The sequence below is a fragment of the Saimiri boliviensis genome, chromosome 1, assembly GCF_048565385.1.
Source record: "Saimiri boliviensis isolate mSaiBol1 chromosome 1, mSaiBol1.pri, whole genome shotgun sequence".
Lineage (NCBI taxonomy): Eukaryota > Metazoa > Chordata > Mammalia > Primates > Cebidae > Saimiri > Saimiri boliviensis.
Window position 1 is genome coordinate 66548068 of NC_133449.1, and position 19607 is coordinate 66567674.

The 19607-nt window shown below is 47.4% G+C and overlaps 1 protein-coding gene across 22 annotated transcripts in view; it reads right to left on the reverse strand.

Moving 5' to 3' along the window:
* The window catches only part of DYSF (dysferlin), a 231458-nt gene that overhangs the window by 136683 nt on the left and 75168 nt on the right, over window positions 1–19607 (reverse strand). For all 22 annotated transcript variants that reach the window (XM_003922617.4, XM_003922619.4, XM_003922620.4 and 19 more), the window contains 4 exons: window positions 19401–19504; window positions 12715–12783; window positions 12509–12552; window positions 8609–8691 (listed from right to left, as the gene is read on the reverse strand). In XM_003922617.4, the coding sequence (XP_003922666.3) occupies window positions 8609–8691; window positions 12509–12552; window positions 12715–12783; window positions 19401–19504 (300 nt within the window). The remainder of the gene's footprint in view (window positions 1–8608; window positions 8692–12508; window positions 12553–12714; window positions 12784–19400; window positions 19505–19607) is intronic.

Genomic DNA, 19607 nt, shown 5'->3' on the forward strand with positions numbered 1-19607 from the left:
TTCAAGGCACAACATCTCCACCTAGTGGCCACATCCAGGATCGCCCCCTGAGGGCTCCATGTTGCATTTTCACAACAGCAGGCACTGGCATCTGGCTTCTGACACATGCCGCTTTCAGGGAAGCACAGAGCCAGACGCGGTCCACAATCTAAAGACGCTACACATTTGGGTGTGCCCCTAAATGTTGGTAAGGAATGTGTAGAGATAAGAGAAGCAAGGAAGGGAATGCTCTGGCACGTGTGCACTCCGAATCTGTCCCTCGCTGCTAGGCAGGTATTCGAGGCCACTGAGGCAGCAGACACCTCTCCACTGTCCTCTCTGATTTCCTGCTTCCCAAATCTGACCTTCCCATCCTCCTTCTCCAACAGCAACGTGTAACGCAGTCTGAGGCTATGTGCCCACCTGGGGCGTGGTGGGTAAACTTACTGGTTACCTCCCTTCCTTCTTCAGCTTTACCTGTTGCTGTCCTCCAGAAAACACCTGTTTTTCCCTTAGCTCCATGACTGCAGTCAGAAGTCAAGGGCTGAGGAAAACTTTGTGAAAGAAGAATGCACGAAGACACAGAGAGAAAGAGTGGAGAAGAGAGAAGAAAGCATGGCCGTCCGGAATGAGGATGGGCAGAGGCAGCAGGGAGGCCCGGCCCAGCTCCCCAGCTCTCCTCCGCCAGGCCTCAGCTATGAGTGCCAGCCGGCAGACACCAGGGCTACAGAGATCGAAGTCCATGGCCACCTTCGGACCCGAAGAAACAGGTTTCCTTCCGTGGGCGAGCCAGGGCTCTGATCGCGGGAGCTTTCTGCAACAGCAAGAGGGCCGACCCAGGCACAGCTGCAGCCCCGAGGAGCGCAGTGGCCGGGACCACCGGAAGGAAACAGATTCCATTTTAAGCTCCTTCTAAATGATTACTAACAGGCCTGGCCCGTTATCTCGGGCTAATGAGGCCAGGGTCACAGTTCCAACCCCCATGTGCTTCTTACAGCGGCAAAATCGGCTTCCCACCCAGACTGATTTTGAATTCTGGCTGCAGACTGGTGCCCAGCCCAGACACAGATGTCCCCCTAATCCCACCAGCCATCTGACCAGCACATGCCTCTGGTAGCTCAGAGGACCTAGTGGGTGGCTGTGGAGCAGCCTGCTTCCCAACCGCACCTTTTCATTAATTCACCCATTCTTTCTATTTATTTATTTATTCATTCATTTATTTTTTGAGACAGTGTCTCATTCTGTCACACCCAGGCTGAGTGTAATGGGACCATCTCAGCTCACTGCAACCTCCGCCTCCCAGGTTTAAGCAATTCTCCTGCTTCAGCATCCCAAGTAGCTGAGATTACAGGCACCTGCCACCACATCCAGCTATTTTTTGTATTTTTAGTAGAGATGGGGTTTCACCATGTTGGCCAGGCTGGTCTCGAACTCCTGAACCTCAGGTGATCCACCCACCTCGGCCTCCCAAAGTGCTGGGATTACAGGTGTGAGCCATCACGCCTGGCCTAATTCACCCATTCTTTCATTCATTTGTTCATTCAGCAAACCTGACCAGGTACAGGATGAGGCACTGGGAGTGTGTAATAAGACACAGCCCTGCTGATGTCTTAGGTCAATGACTCCTGACTTGGGGGGCGGATCACAGTCTCTGGGTGTGATCACAGTCTGGGTGTGAAGGCCCATCCCAGTCTCTCTCGCCCCTAAGTCTGCAGACAGCTCAAGGGCACATTGACCAGTGAAGCCACCCAAGACAAAGCCTCTATTTAGTCCTCATCATCCTTCTGCCAAAACACAAGTGTTTGTTTTATTGTGTTTTCCCTCAGCCCAGGGAGCTGGGGCTGTGGAAATCCAAAGCACAGATGAATGCTCCCAGTTCTATGGCCAGAGCAGTGAAGCCCAGCTGCCTCACCTGTGGTAAGGTGAAGGAGACAGAAAGCAGGACCTCCCAGCCCAGTCAGCCACAAGTCCCAGCCCTGCACACAGCCCCCAGGATGCGTGTGAAGAAGCTGAGGTCGTCACCTTGGGTCTGCCCTGCCAGCTCCCTCTGCCTCTCAGCACATCCCCAAGCCCATTGGAGGCTGGCTGCCTGACTCTCGCTTGCACCAGGCAAGAGGAGAAACTGAAAACTTCTGGGAAATCAGCATCATCTACATTCCAGAGACAGAAGGAAACTAACTTTGGATTTTTTAGCTATGGAAAACCCTGGGATACAAGTGCTGTTTATGGAGCATGAGTTTCCTATGTATAAAGTTATCAAAGAATCTATAAGTTTCACAGAGATCCTGTGCCTGTTACCTTTCAAAAGACCTACAGCTTCTAAGGAAAGCACTCTTTTTTAAAAAACAAAATTCTTGCTTAATACTTTGGAGCACAGGGTCCAAGGAACACTCTAGTGTGCCCAGGCAAACTTGCGGGTAGAGGTGTTTAAGAGGTTAGCGTTAGGTCTTGTCCTCACTGGAAACAAAAACAAAAACAGAAAAACAAAAACTCCTAGTTGAACCAAATCATCTGGTGAACCCTGAGGCGGGGAAATACAGAGAAAGAGCTTGTTTTTACAGTTCAGTTTCATTTGGGCTTCGAGAGCAGTGAGGAAATAGCAGTGTTGTCTACTGCCCCGAGGGGCTGGAAGCCCACAACGTGGGGAAACAACATGAAAGGGCTGAAAGGAAAGTCGGAGTGACGGCAACCCAGGGGGCCGCAGACAAGTGGGGGAGGCTTGGCCGGAGCCAGGCGAGCGCCCGACCTCAGGGCCAGAGAGGGGTCCTGGCCCCAGAAGGGACCCACCGCTGCAGGAACGCGACAGGAGAGTCCGAGAGCCAGCAAGGACAGCTCCAGTTGGATGCACGAGTGTAACTCTTTTACTGTCACTTAGATCAAGCTATTTAACTGCATATTCAACACCGGTTACCTGGTTGCAAGAAGATTCTCATTTATTTCCAGAACCATCTGTGATGGAAGGTGGTCCCTACTTTGAATGCTTCCCGAAGCTCGAGGGGTTGCCCGTGACCTGAGCACCATCTAGTGGCCACATAACATCTTTTTCACCTTCCATCAGCACACCCGTGTGGACAGCAGAGAAAGGTGAGGGCTCACACAGAATAGAAATGAAGTCGGGTCGGGGGATGCAAACTCTCCGTGCGGCGGGGGTGGAGGGACTGGTGGCAGGAAAGCTGCAGCCTCATGAGATACGGCTGTTGGAAAACAGTCAGAAATGTCACACTGTGCCTCCACCAGTGTCTCTCCTGGATTGAGAGACAGGGACAGCGCCAATCAGAAAACTGAAGACGAGGTTCCTTTCATACCAAGAGTGCTGACCTGAGGGGTGACCCTTTCTCTGCATTACCACCCCCAAACCTCTCCACTTTCACAGAAAGGACCTGAGCAGCTATTAGTGAAGGGGCCACGTCCTGAAACAGGTTGTTCCCACAGCAAGGGAGGGGCTGGGGCAGGAAGAGCAGGTACTCAGTGCCTGCCGGAAGGCGGTTTCTATGTCACTAGCCCTACGTCCCAACAAGGAAATCAGAAGGCAGAGAGCAGCTATGTGTGGAAGCTCAGGGAGGGCCTGGGAGCTCACTGTACAACTCTCTACTTGCGTGCGTCCTTGACATTTTCTATAATTAAAAGTTGCTTTTTGTTTTGTTTTGTTTTTTGAGACAGAGTCTCACTCTGATGCCCAGGCTGGAGTGCACTGGCGCAATCATTGCTCACTGCAACCTCCGCCTCTCAGGTTCAAGGGATTCTCCTATCTCAGCCTCCTGGTAGCTGGGATTACAGGCACCTGCCTCCCACACTCGGCTAATTTTTTGTATTTTAGTAGAGATGGGGTTTCACCGTGTTGCCCAAGCTGGTCTCGAACTCCTGAACTCAGGCAATCCACCTGCCTCCGCCTCCTAAAATACTAGGATTACAGGCGTGAGCCACCACACCCGGCCAAAAGTTGCTCTTTAAATGTTTCAGAGAACTCAGCCAAACCAGTCTTGTCATTTCTTTCTTGCCACATGGCCTTGGAATATGTCATCACCTCTGCCTTGAACTCCTTCCTAACTACTCCTCACATGCCGTTGGCTTCCCCTCTGGCAGCCTAAGACTCCTCCCAGAAGTCTTCCTTGACTCCACCAGGTGGAAACAGGTGCCCCTTCCTCTGTTATTCTCTTTCATTTTATTTTCTTCCAGGAAATCCTTTTCCTGGCCCTTTTCTTCCAGGGCACTTGACACAACTTATACCCACATTTTTATTTGTCTACTTGTTTGTCGCCTGCCAGGACTGTAAGTTCCCTGAGGGCGAGACCAAGAATATTTTGTTCAATCCTCTATGCCCAGTCCCTGGCACAGGCATATGTTCAATAAACATCTCCTAAAAGAATGAAGTGGATGAAGAACAATGTCAGGTATATGCCTCTGATAGCTGCCTACATTTATGGAAGGACATGAGGTCATCAAGCAGCTGGAATCTAAGCTAACAACGTCTTGCTTAAAAATAATGCAACATTTGGGAGGCCGAGGCAGGTGGATCACTGAGGTCAAGAGTTCAAGACCAGCCTGGCCAACATGGTGAAACCCCATCTCTACTAAAAGCACAAAAAATGTGCCAGGTGTAGTGGCAGGCACCTGTAATCCTGGCTACTCGGGAGGCTGAGGCAGAGAATCACTTGAATCTAGGAGTCAGAGGTTGCAGCGAGCCAAAATCACGCCACTGCATTCCAGCCTGGGTGAAAAGAGCAAGACTCCAACTCAAAAAAAAATAAAAATAAAAAATAACTTTTTTTAAGATGGTATCTCCTCCACTCTCCTCTTTCTACAAGAAGAAGAACTAGAAATTCTCCTAGAGATCTTAACTCTGGAGACAATCACCAACTTCAGGAGCACTGGATAGAGTCAGCCAGAAACTGGGCATGTTAACCTGTCCTCCAGCTAAAGGTCCAAGGAGATAGACGGGCAGAGAAAGACTCACACGCCGTGTCTGTGGGAGACACCAACACTAAACAGAGCTTGTGGGAAACTGAAGAAAGCAGGGAGAGGGCAGAGAGCCAGCCAGGATATGGAAACCACGTCCGAAAGATTCAGGAAAGCATTCACCGGCACATCACAGAAAATGATTTGGAATCCTCCATAGAGTACAAGAAGATGTAGCTTTTGTGGAACAAGGCAGAACTTCCAGGAGAACAGACAAGGAGCAAAGAAGTAAAGGAAAATATAAAAGGAGTGACAGGGGAAAAAGAAGGGTTGACACAAAACTGCAAATGTAATAGTCCATTTTAAACCACATAGGAAGCAGGAAAAGGCAGAATTGGTACAGAAAAAAAAATCAGATTAGCAACATAGAAAGCCCACCTTAATGACAATACGCAGCAAATGTTGCTTTAGGGTTATTGTGTACCAGACACTATAAGAACCTTACCTTCATAATCTCAGGATTTTTACAACCACCTCATGAGGGCTGGGACTTGTCAGAGCCCTGTTTTACGGAAACTGGAGCAACTCAGTTACAAAGAAGCAGAGCAGAAAGCATTTGAACCCAAGATGGCCGGCTGAGAGCTGAAGCTCTCCCCGACTCTGCCTTCAGCTGTCCATGGCATAATGTCAGAATCTTTTAAAAACATTCCTCAACTCAGATTTAAGAATTCATCATGTCTCAGACAAAATTCAGTGGAAAGTCCTGTACCAAGATAGATCAAAGTAATTTTCTAAACTATAAGAAAAAAGATAAATTCCTATGAGCAACATCTAGTCAGGAAAAAAATAATAGACTATGAAAGAATCAAATCAGACTGCTCTCAGAAAATACACTAAAATCAAAATAGATCAAATATTTAAATGTAAAAAAATTAAGAGGATTAAATATAACCTTAGGGTCTGCTGAAACTTAGGGTTTGAGCATGACATATAAGGCAGAGACAATACTTTCATTATTTAAATAAGAAATGTTTAAACACAAGCAGCTAGAAAGTTAAATAAGAAAACAATGAAATAAGTCTAAAGAGAGTTAAAGAGTGCAAAGATGAAAAGTCCAACAAAGTTTTAAAATAAATTTCTAACCAGGCTAATCAAGAAAAAAAAGAAAAACTCAAATACATTGCATTAGAAATAAGAAGGGAAATACCACGGGTAGAGATAATGATTTAAATTATCAAAATTTGCTATGTACAACACCATGTAAATAAATTAGACCTCAATGTAATGGATGCTTTTCTAGGAAAATATAAATTATCAAAACTGACTAGAGTAAAAGCAACAAACTAAAAATAATCATCATCACAGGAGAAATTGCAAAGTTTTTAAAGAGCTATTACTATACCCACTCAAAAAGGGCACCCAGCCCATATGGTTTTATGAGTGAATTATTTCAAACCCTCAAAAGACTGTATTCTTATGTTATATAAACTGTTCCAGATGTTAGAGAATACTTTAAATCTTTACAATTAATTTTACAGAGCCAGCATAATGCAGATATCAAAACCAAAGAAATAATAAGCAGACACACCAATTGAAGATAATAGAGAAACAGGCCCAAGAACACATTTAGGAATTTAGTAGGTGATAAAGGCAGCATTTCACAATATAGGGGAAAGATTACTCAAAATACAGTGTTTGTATCACCAAAGAACAATTTCAAAAAAAGTAATGTTAGATCCCTGCCTTATTCCCTAAGGAAAAGACTAACAAATTTGGCTACATAAAAATTCTAAATTGCTATAGGTCAAAAACTATTAATTGGTAAAATAAAGCCAACAAGAATTATTTACTACATATATGACAGAGGAAAAGTTAGTATCCATATATATACACAAAACTCTTACAAAACTATAAGAAAAAGATAAACATCCCCTCATATAGGCCAAGAACTTAAATAGTACATTTATAATAGAATGAATATCAATTATATAAACATATGTTATATATAAATATAATTATTTAAATACTTTCAAGCTGACATCGGTCAACTTCACCAGCTATCAATAAAATGAAAATTAAGGCAACAATGAAATACCATTTTCACCTATCAAATTAACAAAGTTCTTTATTATTATTATTATTTTACCCTGTGTTGGGAAGGTATAGCAAAATAAGCTTAGGGGCATGATGAGAGTATAAAGTAGTCCAGCCTTTTTTGAAGGGCAATTTTGATATATACCAAAAGCCTTAACAATGTTGAAATCCTTTCACACAGCAATTCCAGTTGTAGGTATTTACCCAAAAGGAAACTCATGACTTGTATGAATATTCAACTAAAGAAATATTCATTGCCAATTTAGTTGCTTTTAACGTGGAAACATTTGAGAACACCTACATATTCATTATTAACTAGTTAAGGTGGATCATGACACATTCACACAATGGAATATGTGTATTCATTTAAAATTGTGCTATAGAACATTTAATAACATGAAAAGATACCCATGTTGTACTGTCAAGTGTCAAAAAGCAATTTCAAAATAATTTGTTCTAATGTATATACACATATCCATGTATTATATATACACATCTTACATGCATGTACAGATATATACATATAAACCTGCATACATATATACAGAAAGGTCTTGGAGTGCTAATAGTTCTTGTCTGGAGGGATGGAATTATGGGTAATTTCAGGTAAATTTTATATTCTTCTTTCAGATTGTTTCTTTATTTAAAATTTTATGACCAGGTGCAGTGGTTCACACCTGTAATCCTAGCACTTTGGAAGGCCAAGATGGGTGGATCACCTGAGGTCGGGAGTTCAAGACCAGCCTAGCCAACCTGGCGAAAGCCGGTCTCTACTAAAAATACCCCAAAAAAAGTTAGGTGGGTGTGGTGGTGCACACCTGTAATCCCAGCTGCTTGGGAGGCGGAGGCAAGAGAATCACTTGAACCGGGGAGGTAGAGATTGCAGTGAGCTGAGATTGTGCCACTGCACTCCAGCCTGCGTGATGGGAGCAAGACTCCATCTCAAAAAAAAAAATTTACAAAATGATGATCAGTTACTTTTTTTTTTTTTTTTTTTTTGAGATGGAGTTTCGCTCTTGTTACCCAGGCTGGAGTACAATGGCACGATCTCGGCTCACCGCAACCTCCACCTCCTGGGTTCAGGCAATTCTCCTGCCTCAGCCTCCTGAGTAGCTGGGATTACAGGCACATGCCACCATGCCCAGCTAATTTTTTGTATTTTTAGTAGAGACGGGGTTTCACCATATTGACCAGGATGGTCTCGATCTCTTGACCTCGTGATCCACCCGCCTCAGCCTCCCAAAGTGCTGGGATTACAGGCGTGAGCCACCGCGCCCGGCCCAGTTACTTTTTTAATAGACCAATGAGAGCTCTTTCAATAGCTGTTGAAACTGCTAGAGCATAGCCGGCCAATGCAGGACCTAATGGATGGCCTGGCCACTGCCAGCCAATATGATCTGCAGAAGCGAATTATCCCCTTTGTACTGTTCAGTGGCATATCCCACAATCCAAGTGCAGAGAACCCTAAACGTCTGCAAGACATCGCTTTCATTGCCAGAGCCCTTCTCAGTGGAAAATGGGCAACAAAGGCCTTATAATCTCTTTTCTGCAAACTCTCAAAACTAGAGGTGTAAGCTGGATAGAGGTAGGACAGGGGAGAGCACAGGGGGCCAAAGGACAGAATGAAGGGGGAACATACCTTCTATTTCTCCTCCAGGAGCAGAGATTTTCGACATACTCAGGTAGGTGGTAGCCACGATGTCATTGTGAGTGAGGCGGTCCCTAGAACAAGGGAGCAGAGAGGGCCTGAACACAGGAAAGGAACCGCAGGCCACAGCCCCCCCAGGAAGGGTGCAGCCTTAGTGACACAGGAAAGGAACTGCAGGCCACAGCCCCCCCAGGAAGGGTGCAGCCTTAGTGACACATTGGGGCTGGGTGGGGGAGGCTCCTGCTCTTTACTTTGGTATGTCACGGAGTCCTGGTAATCCCAGGGATGAAGAGTCTGCACAGAAGCCTTGATCAAGACTCTCCAAGAGGGAACTAGTTCATCTTGCCAACCACCCAGCATCCCATTAGCCAACCAAGCCTGGGGCGCCAGCCTGGATCTCTGTAGACACATCTGCAGGCTGACGGGGAGGAGGTCAGAGGCAAGGAGGCAGGGCCAGGAATTGGGGAGACTGCTCAGGGAGCCCGATTCCCAGACCTAGCAAGAGCTGAGAGGCTCCAGGAGCTAAAGAAATGTTCAGATCAAGGAGAAAACTGGATGACCAGGAAGAAACTATCTCTAAGGCCACAGTCTCGCAGTAGCCCATGGTACTACGTAATTCCGTTTTGTATCTGACTTTGTATGTAATGGAGCAGTTTTAGCCTTTATCACTCAGGAGGCTCACACAGCCTTGAGAAATAGGCACTTTTATTATTATCTCTGTTGCACCAGTGAGAAACCTGAGGCTCAAAGCCATGTAGGTACTTGCCCAAGGTCCTCAGGGGAGCGAGGGCAAGACCAGGACAGAAGCCCTGGCATCCTGATTCCTGGTCCAGTGCTCCTGCACTGCACAGGATGCTTCCAGAGGGATGCTTCTCGGCTCCCCAACCAGTGTAGGGGACAGTGGGTAGGAGCTCAAGGAGGCTAACTGATTGATTCACCTATTAGCCAACTACATCCTGTGCAGACCCTCCCTCTGAACCACACTCCTGCCTCCCTTGGTAACAATAAGCAGTAATAGCTAACATTTATTGAGCACCTACTAAGAGCCGAACACTGTGCTAAAACCATCAAGTGACTTAACCCACTCAGTCTCACATCAGCACTATCAGGTAGGTACAATTAGCACCAAATTCAGATGAGAAAGCTGAGGCTGAGAAGGTTAAATAATTTGCCAAGATGGCAAAGCTGGGATTTAAGGCCACACATGTTGACGTGGAAACCAGAGCTTTGATTCCAGCCACCTGCTGCTTCCCAGGTAGGCTAGACCTGGCATCAAAACCACTAGGTTGAAAACTCCTGCAACAAAGAATATTCTAGCTCCAAATGCAAATGGTGCAGAGACTAAGAGACACTGGGCTGGGCAGGACCCATCTCCTTCAGGAAGTTTCTCCTGTGTATTTTCCCCTTCTTCTTGGTGCCCCTGCTGTGAGTCATTTAGCCATGTGCAGCTGCAGAGGACACATCCCATCCCCACCGTGAAAGGCACACCCTGGCATGGTGCTTTGATTTTTCTTTGAAATCCTAACCCTGTGAGGTACCCTAATCTCTGCCCAATCTCTGCTGTTCCTTCCTTCCTCTTTGTATTTCCCAGGGAGGTGATTAAGCTTTGATTTTAAAGTTTTCCATCACCGGCGCTACATTAGAAAGAATGAATTGTCAGCACAGACCATCATTTTTCCAGGTGAATGATGTTAATAACAACTGGGAAGCCGAGCACAGTGACTGACGCCTGTAATCCCAGCACTTTGGAAGGCTGAGGAATTCAAGACCTGCCTGGCCAACATGCTGGAACCCTGTTTCTATTACAAATACAAAAATTATCCAGGCATGGCGGTGCGCGCCTGTAATCCCTGCTGGTCAGGAGGCTGAGTCAGGAGAATCATTTGAACATGGGAGGCAGAGATTGCAGTGAGCCAAGATCGAGCCATTGCACTCCAGCCTGGGCGACAAGAGTGAAACTCCATCCAAAAAAAAAAAAAGGACTGGAAAGTAAAAATTTCCTGGAATATTTTACAGTGAGATTAACACCAGATGACTGACAGTTGATGGGATTTGTACACTGTCTTCATGACCAAACCCTAGAAAAGACCAACACTTGAAAAGCAATTGGACTTCTGACCTCTGGCCTTCTCTGAATTGAGAGAGGAGGTAAGGAGAGTGGGAGGAGAGAGATTTTGCTTTATGGAGATAGGGGGTGGTTTGGGTTTGTTTTGTTTTTTTTTTTTTTTCTGTTTGTTTTTTTAATGAAAAAGGAATTTCTGAAGAATTAAATGGAAGATTAAGTTACAGAGAAAAGGCCATATGGACTATATCCTATTTCCAGGATTCAGGTAATAACAAGAGCTTATCTGCATTTTCTGGGAAGAAAGCACTCTTCTGGAGAGGAACTTGAAGCAGCAGAATGCTTTCTGGCCAAGAGTTGGGGTTTTGGGGCTTGGGGTTGCTTTTGGAAAATACAGCAAGTCTGAAAATAGACTCACAATAAAAATGCCACTTCAACCCAAACCAGAGATGCAACCACCAGATTCTGTCATGTGTTTGGATTGTACAGTAGGCTGATGCCTTTGACACAGCTCACCCGGACTCGGGCCAGACACATCCACAACAGAGGAGAGAGCCGCACCCACACATGTCCACATGCGCAAACACGCAAGGACACGCACAGCTCATGGTGCGCAGTTGGAGCGCACACATGGAGAGCTGAGATGAAGAGATCATTCTGGGATGTAAAGCACATCTTTCCTCCAAACCGCTTCCCCGCGGTACATACCCGTGGTCACTGCCCTCGCAGCCTCGCCCTCGCAGGCCGTCCTGGCGGCCCTCTTTCCTCTCCTCTAATTCTCACAAGCTGTTTTCTTTAGGCCTGGGGAACTGGCACACAGCTTAATGGCTCTGTGGCCTGGGGGTTTTTCCCTAGTCTCTCATTATCCTCCTGGTTGGGGGTGTCATGGGCATGAGACCAAAGGAGAACACGCTGGGGAACCACACAGCCAAGACTTCTTGGGGGCAAAGAAAGGACAGCTCTCTCTTTTTGGGAAGCCCAGAGCCCTGAGATCACACATGTGGACCCCGAATGTTCCCCTCCAGTGTGAGAGAGCTCCCCTCAACTAGCAGGAGGTGGCATGGGCTCATGGTTAAGAACACAGGCTTTGGAAACAGCAGGCTTGGGTTCGAGCCTGGCCTCAGCTACTTTCCAGTTAGCCGTCAGCTCGGGCAGGTCACTCAATCTTTCCCAACCTGCTTCTCATCTGTGAATGATGTCGGTGAGTTGATGGTCAGATGAGACGACTCGTGTAGGGTACTTGCTGGGAACCGGCTCTGGTGTGTAGTAGGTGCTCAACAAGTATAGATGCTGTGATCTTTCTAAGTGCCCGCGGGCTGCTGTCCTCGCCTGCTGCTCAGCTGCTGTGGTGTCCCCTGCTCAGGCAATCTGGTCCCCTCCTCCAGCCTGGGGACGCTACCTTTTCATCACACCACCCCAGGCCGGCACTGCAGCCCATCTTCCCTGAAGCTCTGCTCTTTCCAGCCCCTCGCCTTGGTTTGTGAGCCTCTCCTCACTGGAATGTCCTCATCCTGAGCTTAGCAAAACACCACCCCTCCTGCTGGGCCATCACCCGCCCCACCTCCTCCAGGAAGCTTCCCAGCTCCTCCTGCCCTCACAGCCAATCCCAGCTGGTCCTCCTTATCTGCCTACCTCCCAGCAAGCAGGTGTGAGTAAGCTTCCCAGGAACTGCCCACGCCCTCTCCATCCCTGGCTACCCCCAGGGGATATTACCTCTCCTGAAACTCCTCCCTCACACTCTCACTACCAGTCACTAGCCGAATGAAACTGAAGGACCCAGTGCCCGCTCAGGACAGCCCGCACTAAAGACTCTATGACCCAGAACTCACCAGTCTATGACTCGAATCCTCATTTTTTCACACATGGAGGGAAACTGAGGAGGGAATAAAGGCATGTTGAGAGAAGAGTCCTTTTGAAGAAAGAACAGCCCCTCCCCACCCCCAGCTAGCGAATGCTGGGGAGGCAGGAGCCCTGAACCTTCTGAAGCACAGAGCCCCAGGCGCCTCCTTGGGTGTGCTGGGGGCGGGGAACTCACCATGGCAGGCAGTGTGATGTTCTGGTTCCACTGAGGGTTGGCTGTCTTCTCCAAGATCTTGCTGCAGAGCTAGAAGTCACAGGGAGGGAACAAGCGGACTGAGCTCCATGGGAACTCTGGGCTCCCCCCAGGGCCTCCATGCCAGGCAGTGGCCATTCTCTGCCATGCTGGCTGCCCTTAGGGCTAGGTGTAAGACACTGGGGTCGGGGTCTAGTGCAGGAGGCTCAGACACAGGGAATCTTTGCAGAGAGGAAGCTCAATGGAAGGTCAGACCCAGAGCTGGGGAGTGGGTAAGGTGGGATGGGTTGTCTGAATGCCACAGCCCTTCTACTCTTAACTCACACCTCTGGCTGAAAATCCCCCTCCATACTTCCTGTTATAGCCACGACCCTAAATGTGGGGGCCCTGAGTCCAGTGCAGACTGGCTTTCCCAGAGGCCTTTATGGCCCAGGGAGCTCTTTTGACGACTAGCCCAGATCATTCACCATGTAGGAAGACTGTGAGCCCTAGGAGATCAGAGATGGGGGAGGGGAGCCATGCACAGATGTTGGAGAGTGAAAGGAAATTCAGTGAAGTTAGAAACCCTATAAGCCACAGTCTGCCTCCAACCAGCCCTGCCCTAAAGACCAGGCTTTTCACAAACGAGAAACCTCACGGGAGTGGAAACCAGATCCAAATGAGCAGCTCACGGGCCAGCCCTGGCCTTGGAGTCCATGGGGAACACCAGGCGCCTTAGACAATCCCAGGGCATCCTGTACCCACACACAGGGGCAGCACGCAACGACTCAGTTTCAGATACACAGATCCTGGTCAGTTTCCATATTCTACACATGAAAATAATGAGCAGCCTTTTCAGAGCATTTACTATGATAAGCTCTGCATCGTGCTAAGTATTTTATGTGCATTATCTCATTTAATGTGCATCTGACTTAAATCAGAGACTTCAGGACCCCAGGGGTGAGGATGATGTCTCCATTCCTGGTCCACCCAGCACTGGCCCCTGCCCCCACCTTCCCCCTCCTCCCTGTATAAAAGAGCCCCAGACAAAGGCCACACAGGGCTGGGCGCAGGGCTGAGTGCCGGGATCTGGCCCTTGTGTTAGCAAAGAGGGGAGTAGGGAAAGAAGAGAGACCGATGATCCAATCCAATGAAAGACAGAGCAAAGAGTGGCAGAGACAGTTCACAGAATGAAGACGCAAGGCCTTGAGTCACATAAAAAGATGCTTCATCCCACTCATCAATAAACACAAAGAAAACCAACGAAATACCATTTCTCACCCATCGGATTCCTACACATCTCTCAAGTCTGACAGACCACTCTTGGCAAGGCTATGGGAAAACTGCCTGCTCATGTTTTGCTGGCAAGAAAACAAAATAGTTTGCCTCCTCCAGAGGACCATTGGCCACTATCCATTGTAATTTCAAATGCATAATGTAATTTCAACTGACCTGTCAGTTCTACCTCTAGACACCTATCCTACAGAAAAACTTGTGCATGTGAGGAATGGCATGTGTGTGAGCCTATCCACTGCAGCGCGGCTTGAACTCATAAGGATTTGGAACAACCCACGTGTCCTCCAATGGAGAACAGGTGAAATCAAGCATGGCCCATCCACACCATGGAGTACTAGGCATCCTCAAACAGAATGAGGATGGCTCTAGGTAGTGCCATGAAACAATCTCCAAGTTATAAGTGAAAAAAGCAAGGCACAGGGCGGTGAGTGTGATGTTCAGCCATGTGTGTTAAAAGGTAAAAGAGAAAAATCTATAGTCAGCCGGACAAGGTGGCTCACGCCTGTAATCCCAGCACTTTGGGAGGCCAAGGCAGGTGGATCACGAGGTCAGAGGTTCAAGACCAGCCTGGATAGTGTGGCAAAACCCCATCTCTACTAAAAATACAAAAATTAGCTGGGAGTGGTGGCACATGCCTATAGTACCAGCTATTTGGGAGGCTGAAGCATGAGAATCGCCTGAACCCAGGAAGGGGAGGTTGCAATGAGCCAAGACCATGCCACTGCACTCCAGCATGGGCTACTTAAGGTGAGACTCCGTTTCCAAAAAGAAACTATAGCCATATTTGCTTACCTGTGCATCACAAAACCAGAATAATATAAAAGAAACTAATTACAGTGGTTTTCTTTGAAAAGGAAGAAATGAATGGATTGATTGATCGTTGGATGAGGTACAGAGCAAGAGGGAGATTTTTCATGATTGATTAATAGAATGGCAGACTGACAGACAGATGATAGATAGAATAAATGTATATAGTATAAAGAATAAATGTATAGATAAACAAAATTTTAAAATAAAAGACACTTTAACAAGATCCCGCTGAGAGGCCCACCAACACCATCCCAGATCCCTGGAATAAGAAGGCACAGGTTGCCCTGACTCACACAAGATGCATGCGGGCTGCTTCAGCCCCACCCCGGGCATCTGGGCCTCCTCCATCGCAAATACTTTCACCTGGCTGCCTTCACCGGGATGGGGGTCTAGGGACTTGAACAGCACCTGGTCCATCAGCCACATCCCAGCCAGCACCGCCTTTGGCCCCAGAGATCCCTGGCAGCCTCCCCCTTCCTGTTCCACCCACAGGTGCCCAGCCAGGGCCACACTGTGCTGCTGCTTCCTCTTCCTTGGCTTTTCTTTTTTTCTTCCTTCACCCTTTTTCTTTACCTTCCTTCACTCCCCAGTGGAGTATGATTAGCACACCCTCTCTGGAAGGCTATTTAGCCGTCTGTACCAAATACTTAAAAATAAGCCCTCTGGCTTAGCAACCCAAATTCTAAAACCTTCCCCATAGAAAATCAGTCGGAGTGTGGACGAAGATTCCTGTATGCTGATGTTTGTCACAATGTTGTTTATAAAAGAGGAAAATTGGAATTATATAATCCAAAAATAGGTTAAATGTTGTGGTATACTCATCTGACAGAATATTATGCAGCCATCAAAAAAATCATTTCAAAGACTATTTAATAACCTGAGAAAATATGAGACAACACAAGCAGTTTACCAATCTGCAAATATATAGTTGATTCTCGTTATTTACAGTGGTAACAATAATAGGGTCGTCATGAACCCTGAATTAGTGAATGCTGACTCATTACCCCAGAGGAGAAGCAGGGTTAAATTCCTGCCAGCCTCTGTCACAATGTTTTTGTCAACCGAGCAATATGTCATCTTGGTTTATGTGTGTTTCCACTGAAGGATACCTTGCTTAATAGATACTGCTGAGTTATCAGCATTGAACTCACAGCCAATGGCACTGTGACTCATGCCTGCATGAAGCTTACCTAACATGCACTTCCTCCATAAAGCACATCACAGCCTTTTTGAGCTTAGGAACGCCAGACAGCACTTTAGTACAATATTTGGGGCCATTTTGAACACCAAAGTCACCAACAAGTCACAAAAATGTGAAAAACATGAGACTACACAGGATGCATATCAAAGGACATGCATTTTGTCTGTGTCCTTTGATATTTGTCCTGTGTAGTATCATGGTTTGAGACTCTCTGTCTCCCTGTTTAAACTCTCATGGAGTAAATACGTGCGCTTTGATCATGGACACGCATTTACTCCATGAGAGTTGGAGCAGAGAGGCAGAGTCACCTTGTTCAACCTCAGCAACCAACAGATGTGCCGGAGACTCAGATTTTTCAAAGCCCTGAAAGTGTCCACAAATCATCACAAAAGTGCCACGAGTGTGGATCTGGGGCTTGCAGATACATTTTAGTGAGTTGGCAAATTGGCAAATACAGAATCCTTGAATAATGAAAATCAACATTTTTGTTATTTTTTCCCAGCAGGCGTAAGAGGGGAGGTAATGGGGTAGTGAGTGCTAAAGAGAGAAAACATCCTAGAAGGAAACACAAACCAATTGATCAGTAATTCTCTCCAGGGTGGTGCCGTGGGAGTTTTTGCTCTTTTTCTTTTCTCTGATTTTTTTCAATTTTTTCCTGCAGTTAATGGGTTTCATTCTTGAATTCAGAAAAAAAAAAAGTTATTTTAAAACCTCCTGTCCTTCCCAACAATTACCTACCTTTTCTTTCTTCCATACCATGAAGTGCACAGTCGCACACACTCTCACACCCTCCTATCTTAGAAACTCCGCCAAATCAAGTATGGTTCACATCTTGCATAATACTGCCACCAAGTGTCCGTAAGAGGAAATGCAAAGAAGGCCGGCTGGGGTGGGTGCGCACACAGAACGTAACCTCAGGGCTCTTCGGCTTAGGATGTCATGAGAAAAAAAGTGGCATGCAAGCAGGCTAAAAGAGAGGGACAGGCAGAATGAGACACACCATAAGAGCAGCAGAGGTGGGGAGGCCACAAGAAAGCGGCTCAGGGCAGAGAGGACGCAAGGCCTGGCGACCACTGGAGGAGGCTGGCCAGGTTGAAACTTTCAGGAGGGAGCGTTCCAGCTGCCGCCTTCGCCGTAAGGTCACTCTTCAATTCCCCCCACCTCCTTCTAGAGGAAAAATGAGAGGTGCAGCTTCTTGCATGAGCCCAGGTGCCAATCTGCTCTAGACAGTCCCTTGCCTTGGCCGCCTTTGTCCCTTCACCTCCCCTAGACACTTGCACCTTCCTACAGAAATCCCCAGGGCCAGGGGCATCTCAGAACAGAAGACCCAGTGAGATTAAAGATGCTGGCAGGGACCCAGAGCAGCCAGGAGCCCAGCGTTCTGAGGCTAGTTTCAACTAACGTGAAGGCACATTGGTCTCGGTTGTAGCCACCATCGAAATACCTTCCACGTTGGGAGTGCGAAATAAGAACAATCTCGGGACATGAAATTCCCCAAGTGTCAAGTGTTAAAGTTAATCTTAGTCCTTGGAGCTAATGCCCCACAAAACCATAGAACCACAGCTTCCTGTTTCCTTCCTGCCTTCAAGCAGCTGCCCCCGTTCCTCCTGATGCCAAGCACAGGGCATAAGACCCCGACCCTGAGCCCACACCAAAACCTGCACTCAGGTGAGGATCTGCAGTGGGCATCTACACCTCCACATGAATGAGTTTAAAATCTGCATTACATTCCTGTGTACATTTTCACTGGGACCCTGGGCTAGTCTCTGAGGAGAGCCAGCTCAAAGGGACTCCCAATGGCCACCTTCAGTATAATTCACACATCAACACAATAATGACTGATTTTAACACATTAAAAATAAAAAGGATTGAGGTCCATACTAATACTCAAAGGGGCAGGAAGGAAAAAGCTCTTCTTTACAGGAAAAAGATGTCGGCTAATCAAGAGTTAAAGGATAATAATGAGAAAATCACCACGTTGCAGTCCCAACTAAATGACTTCTTCAGACAAGAAGGTCAGTGGATGCTTAGACCATTAGGTAAGAGGTGGCTGAGAAATAGGATATCTGCCAAGATATTACCCACAGATTACTTGCTAATTACCAAGTGGGAACATTTACTTTCCTAAGGGATCTGTCTGGAGGCACCACCTAACCCATGTGATCAGGCGACCATCCCTGATGATGAAACAACCTGACGTTATCGCCTTCTGTTGTGGTGCCATGCGACATGCAGAGCATCCCCTATGCTGAGTTATTGCCAGAAGACTTCATCTGACTTTAAGCAAGTCTCTAAACCTAACTTCCCGCTTATAGGAAAGAGAGGAGCCAGAGAAACAAGTCAAACGACGGGAGGAAACGAAGAAATCCAGAACTTGGACATACAGCCTGAGCTGTTCAGAAATTCGATGCCATGAGGTAGAAACAAGGGAATGGGGATTGGTGTGTGGTCCTGGAAAGAGCTGACAGTGGCTAAGTGGCATGAGGTGGGGATGGGCCCTGGGGACACGTTTAAACTCACAAGCTAGAGATGGCATGTTTGATATAGAGGGGGGAAAAAGAGGGAAGAATCAAGGCAGGTCCACATTTTCTGCCTTTGATGGTTGTATCTGGTTAAGACAGAGGCTTTTGGATATGGAGCAGGTTGGGCAGAGGAAATGACTCCCTCCAGGGCTCAGAGGAACAGCGGGCAGAGCTGTTTAGAGGCATGTAGGGGTCTGGGGTTGAAGGGAGGGGTCGGAGAACTATGGAGTTCTCTGCAGAGAGGTGATGGCTGAAGCCTGGGAGGGCTGAGGCTGCCAGGAAAGCCTGGGGTGCGCACAGACACTGAGTGGGTGGGCAGCCTGTGAGGAGAGAAGGGCTGGGACAGAAGTCAGCGGGGACTGGAGCCACAGCCCACCTCAGGGCAGGAAGGTGGGCTGCAAGGAAGAGCAGAACATGTGAGTGATCCCTAGGGCACCTACCAGGGGGTCTTTCTCTGCCCACCTCCCAACACATTTTTAAAATAATCATTATGTTTTTACCCCACATCTTTAAAATATAGTTTCCCTATCTTTATGTCTTCATGTCTGGTTTCCATACTATTGCTTCATTTTGCCCCAGATGTTCCTCTACTATCCACTGTCCGATGTCCTCTCCTGGGCCGTCCGCATCTATGTGTCTGTCTGTCTGACACCCCCAGGCAGATCTGTCCACGTTCATGTGTGGGGCAGCCCCTGAGAGCTGGGCCTGCATTGGTGTCTCACCACCTGCCAGGAGCAGCCCTCCCTCTGCACATGCCTGTGGTGAGGGTGCCTTGCTCTGTCTTGCTCTCACCCAGCACCAACCACAGGGCACCCAGAAGTCCCCTCCCAAGAGAACCCTCCTGCTCCCTTGCTCCTTACCATTTTCCCTGCAAAGCTGACCTCCAGAAAGGGGTCCACCAAATTCTTCTTGTTACTGTCAAAGCCAAAGATCTGTTTCACGTTGTCCATCACGGCGTCGTCCACTGGGAAGAGGGATACACCAGTCACTGCCTGCCCGCCGTCTCACCTCCAAAACCCCGGCTATCCCCCATCTGTCTCCAGGCAGTCCTGGGATGACCTGAGCAA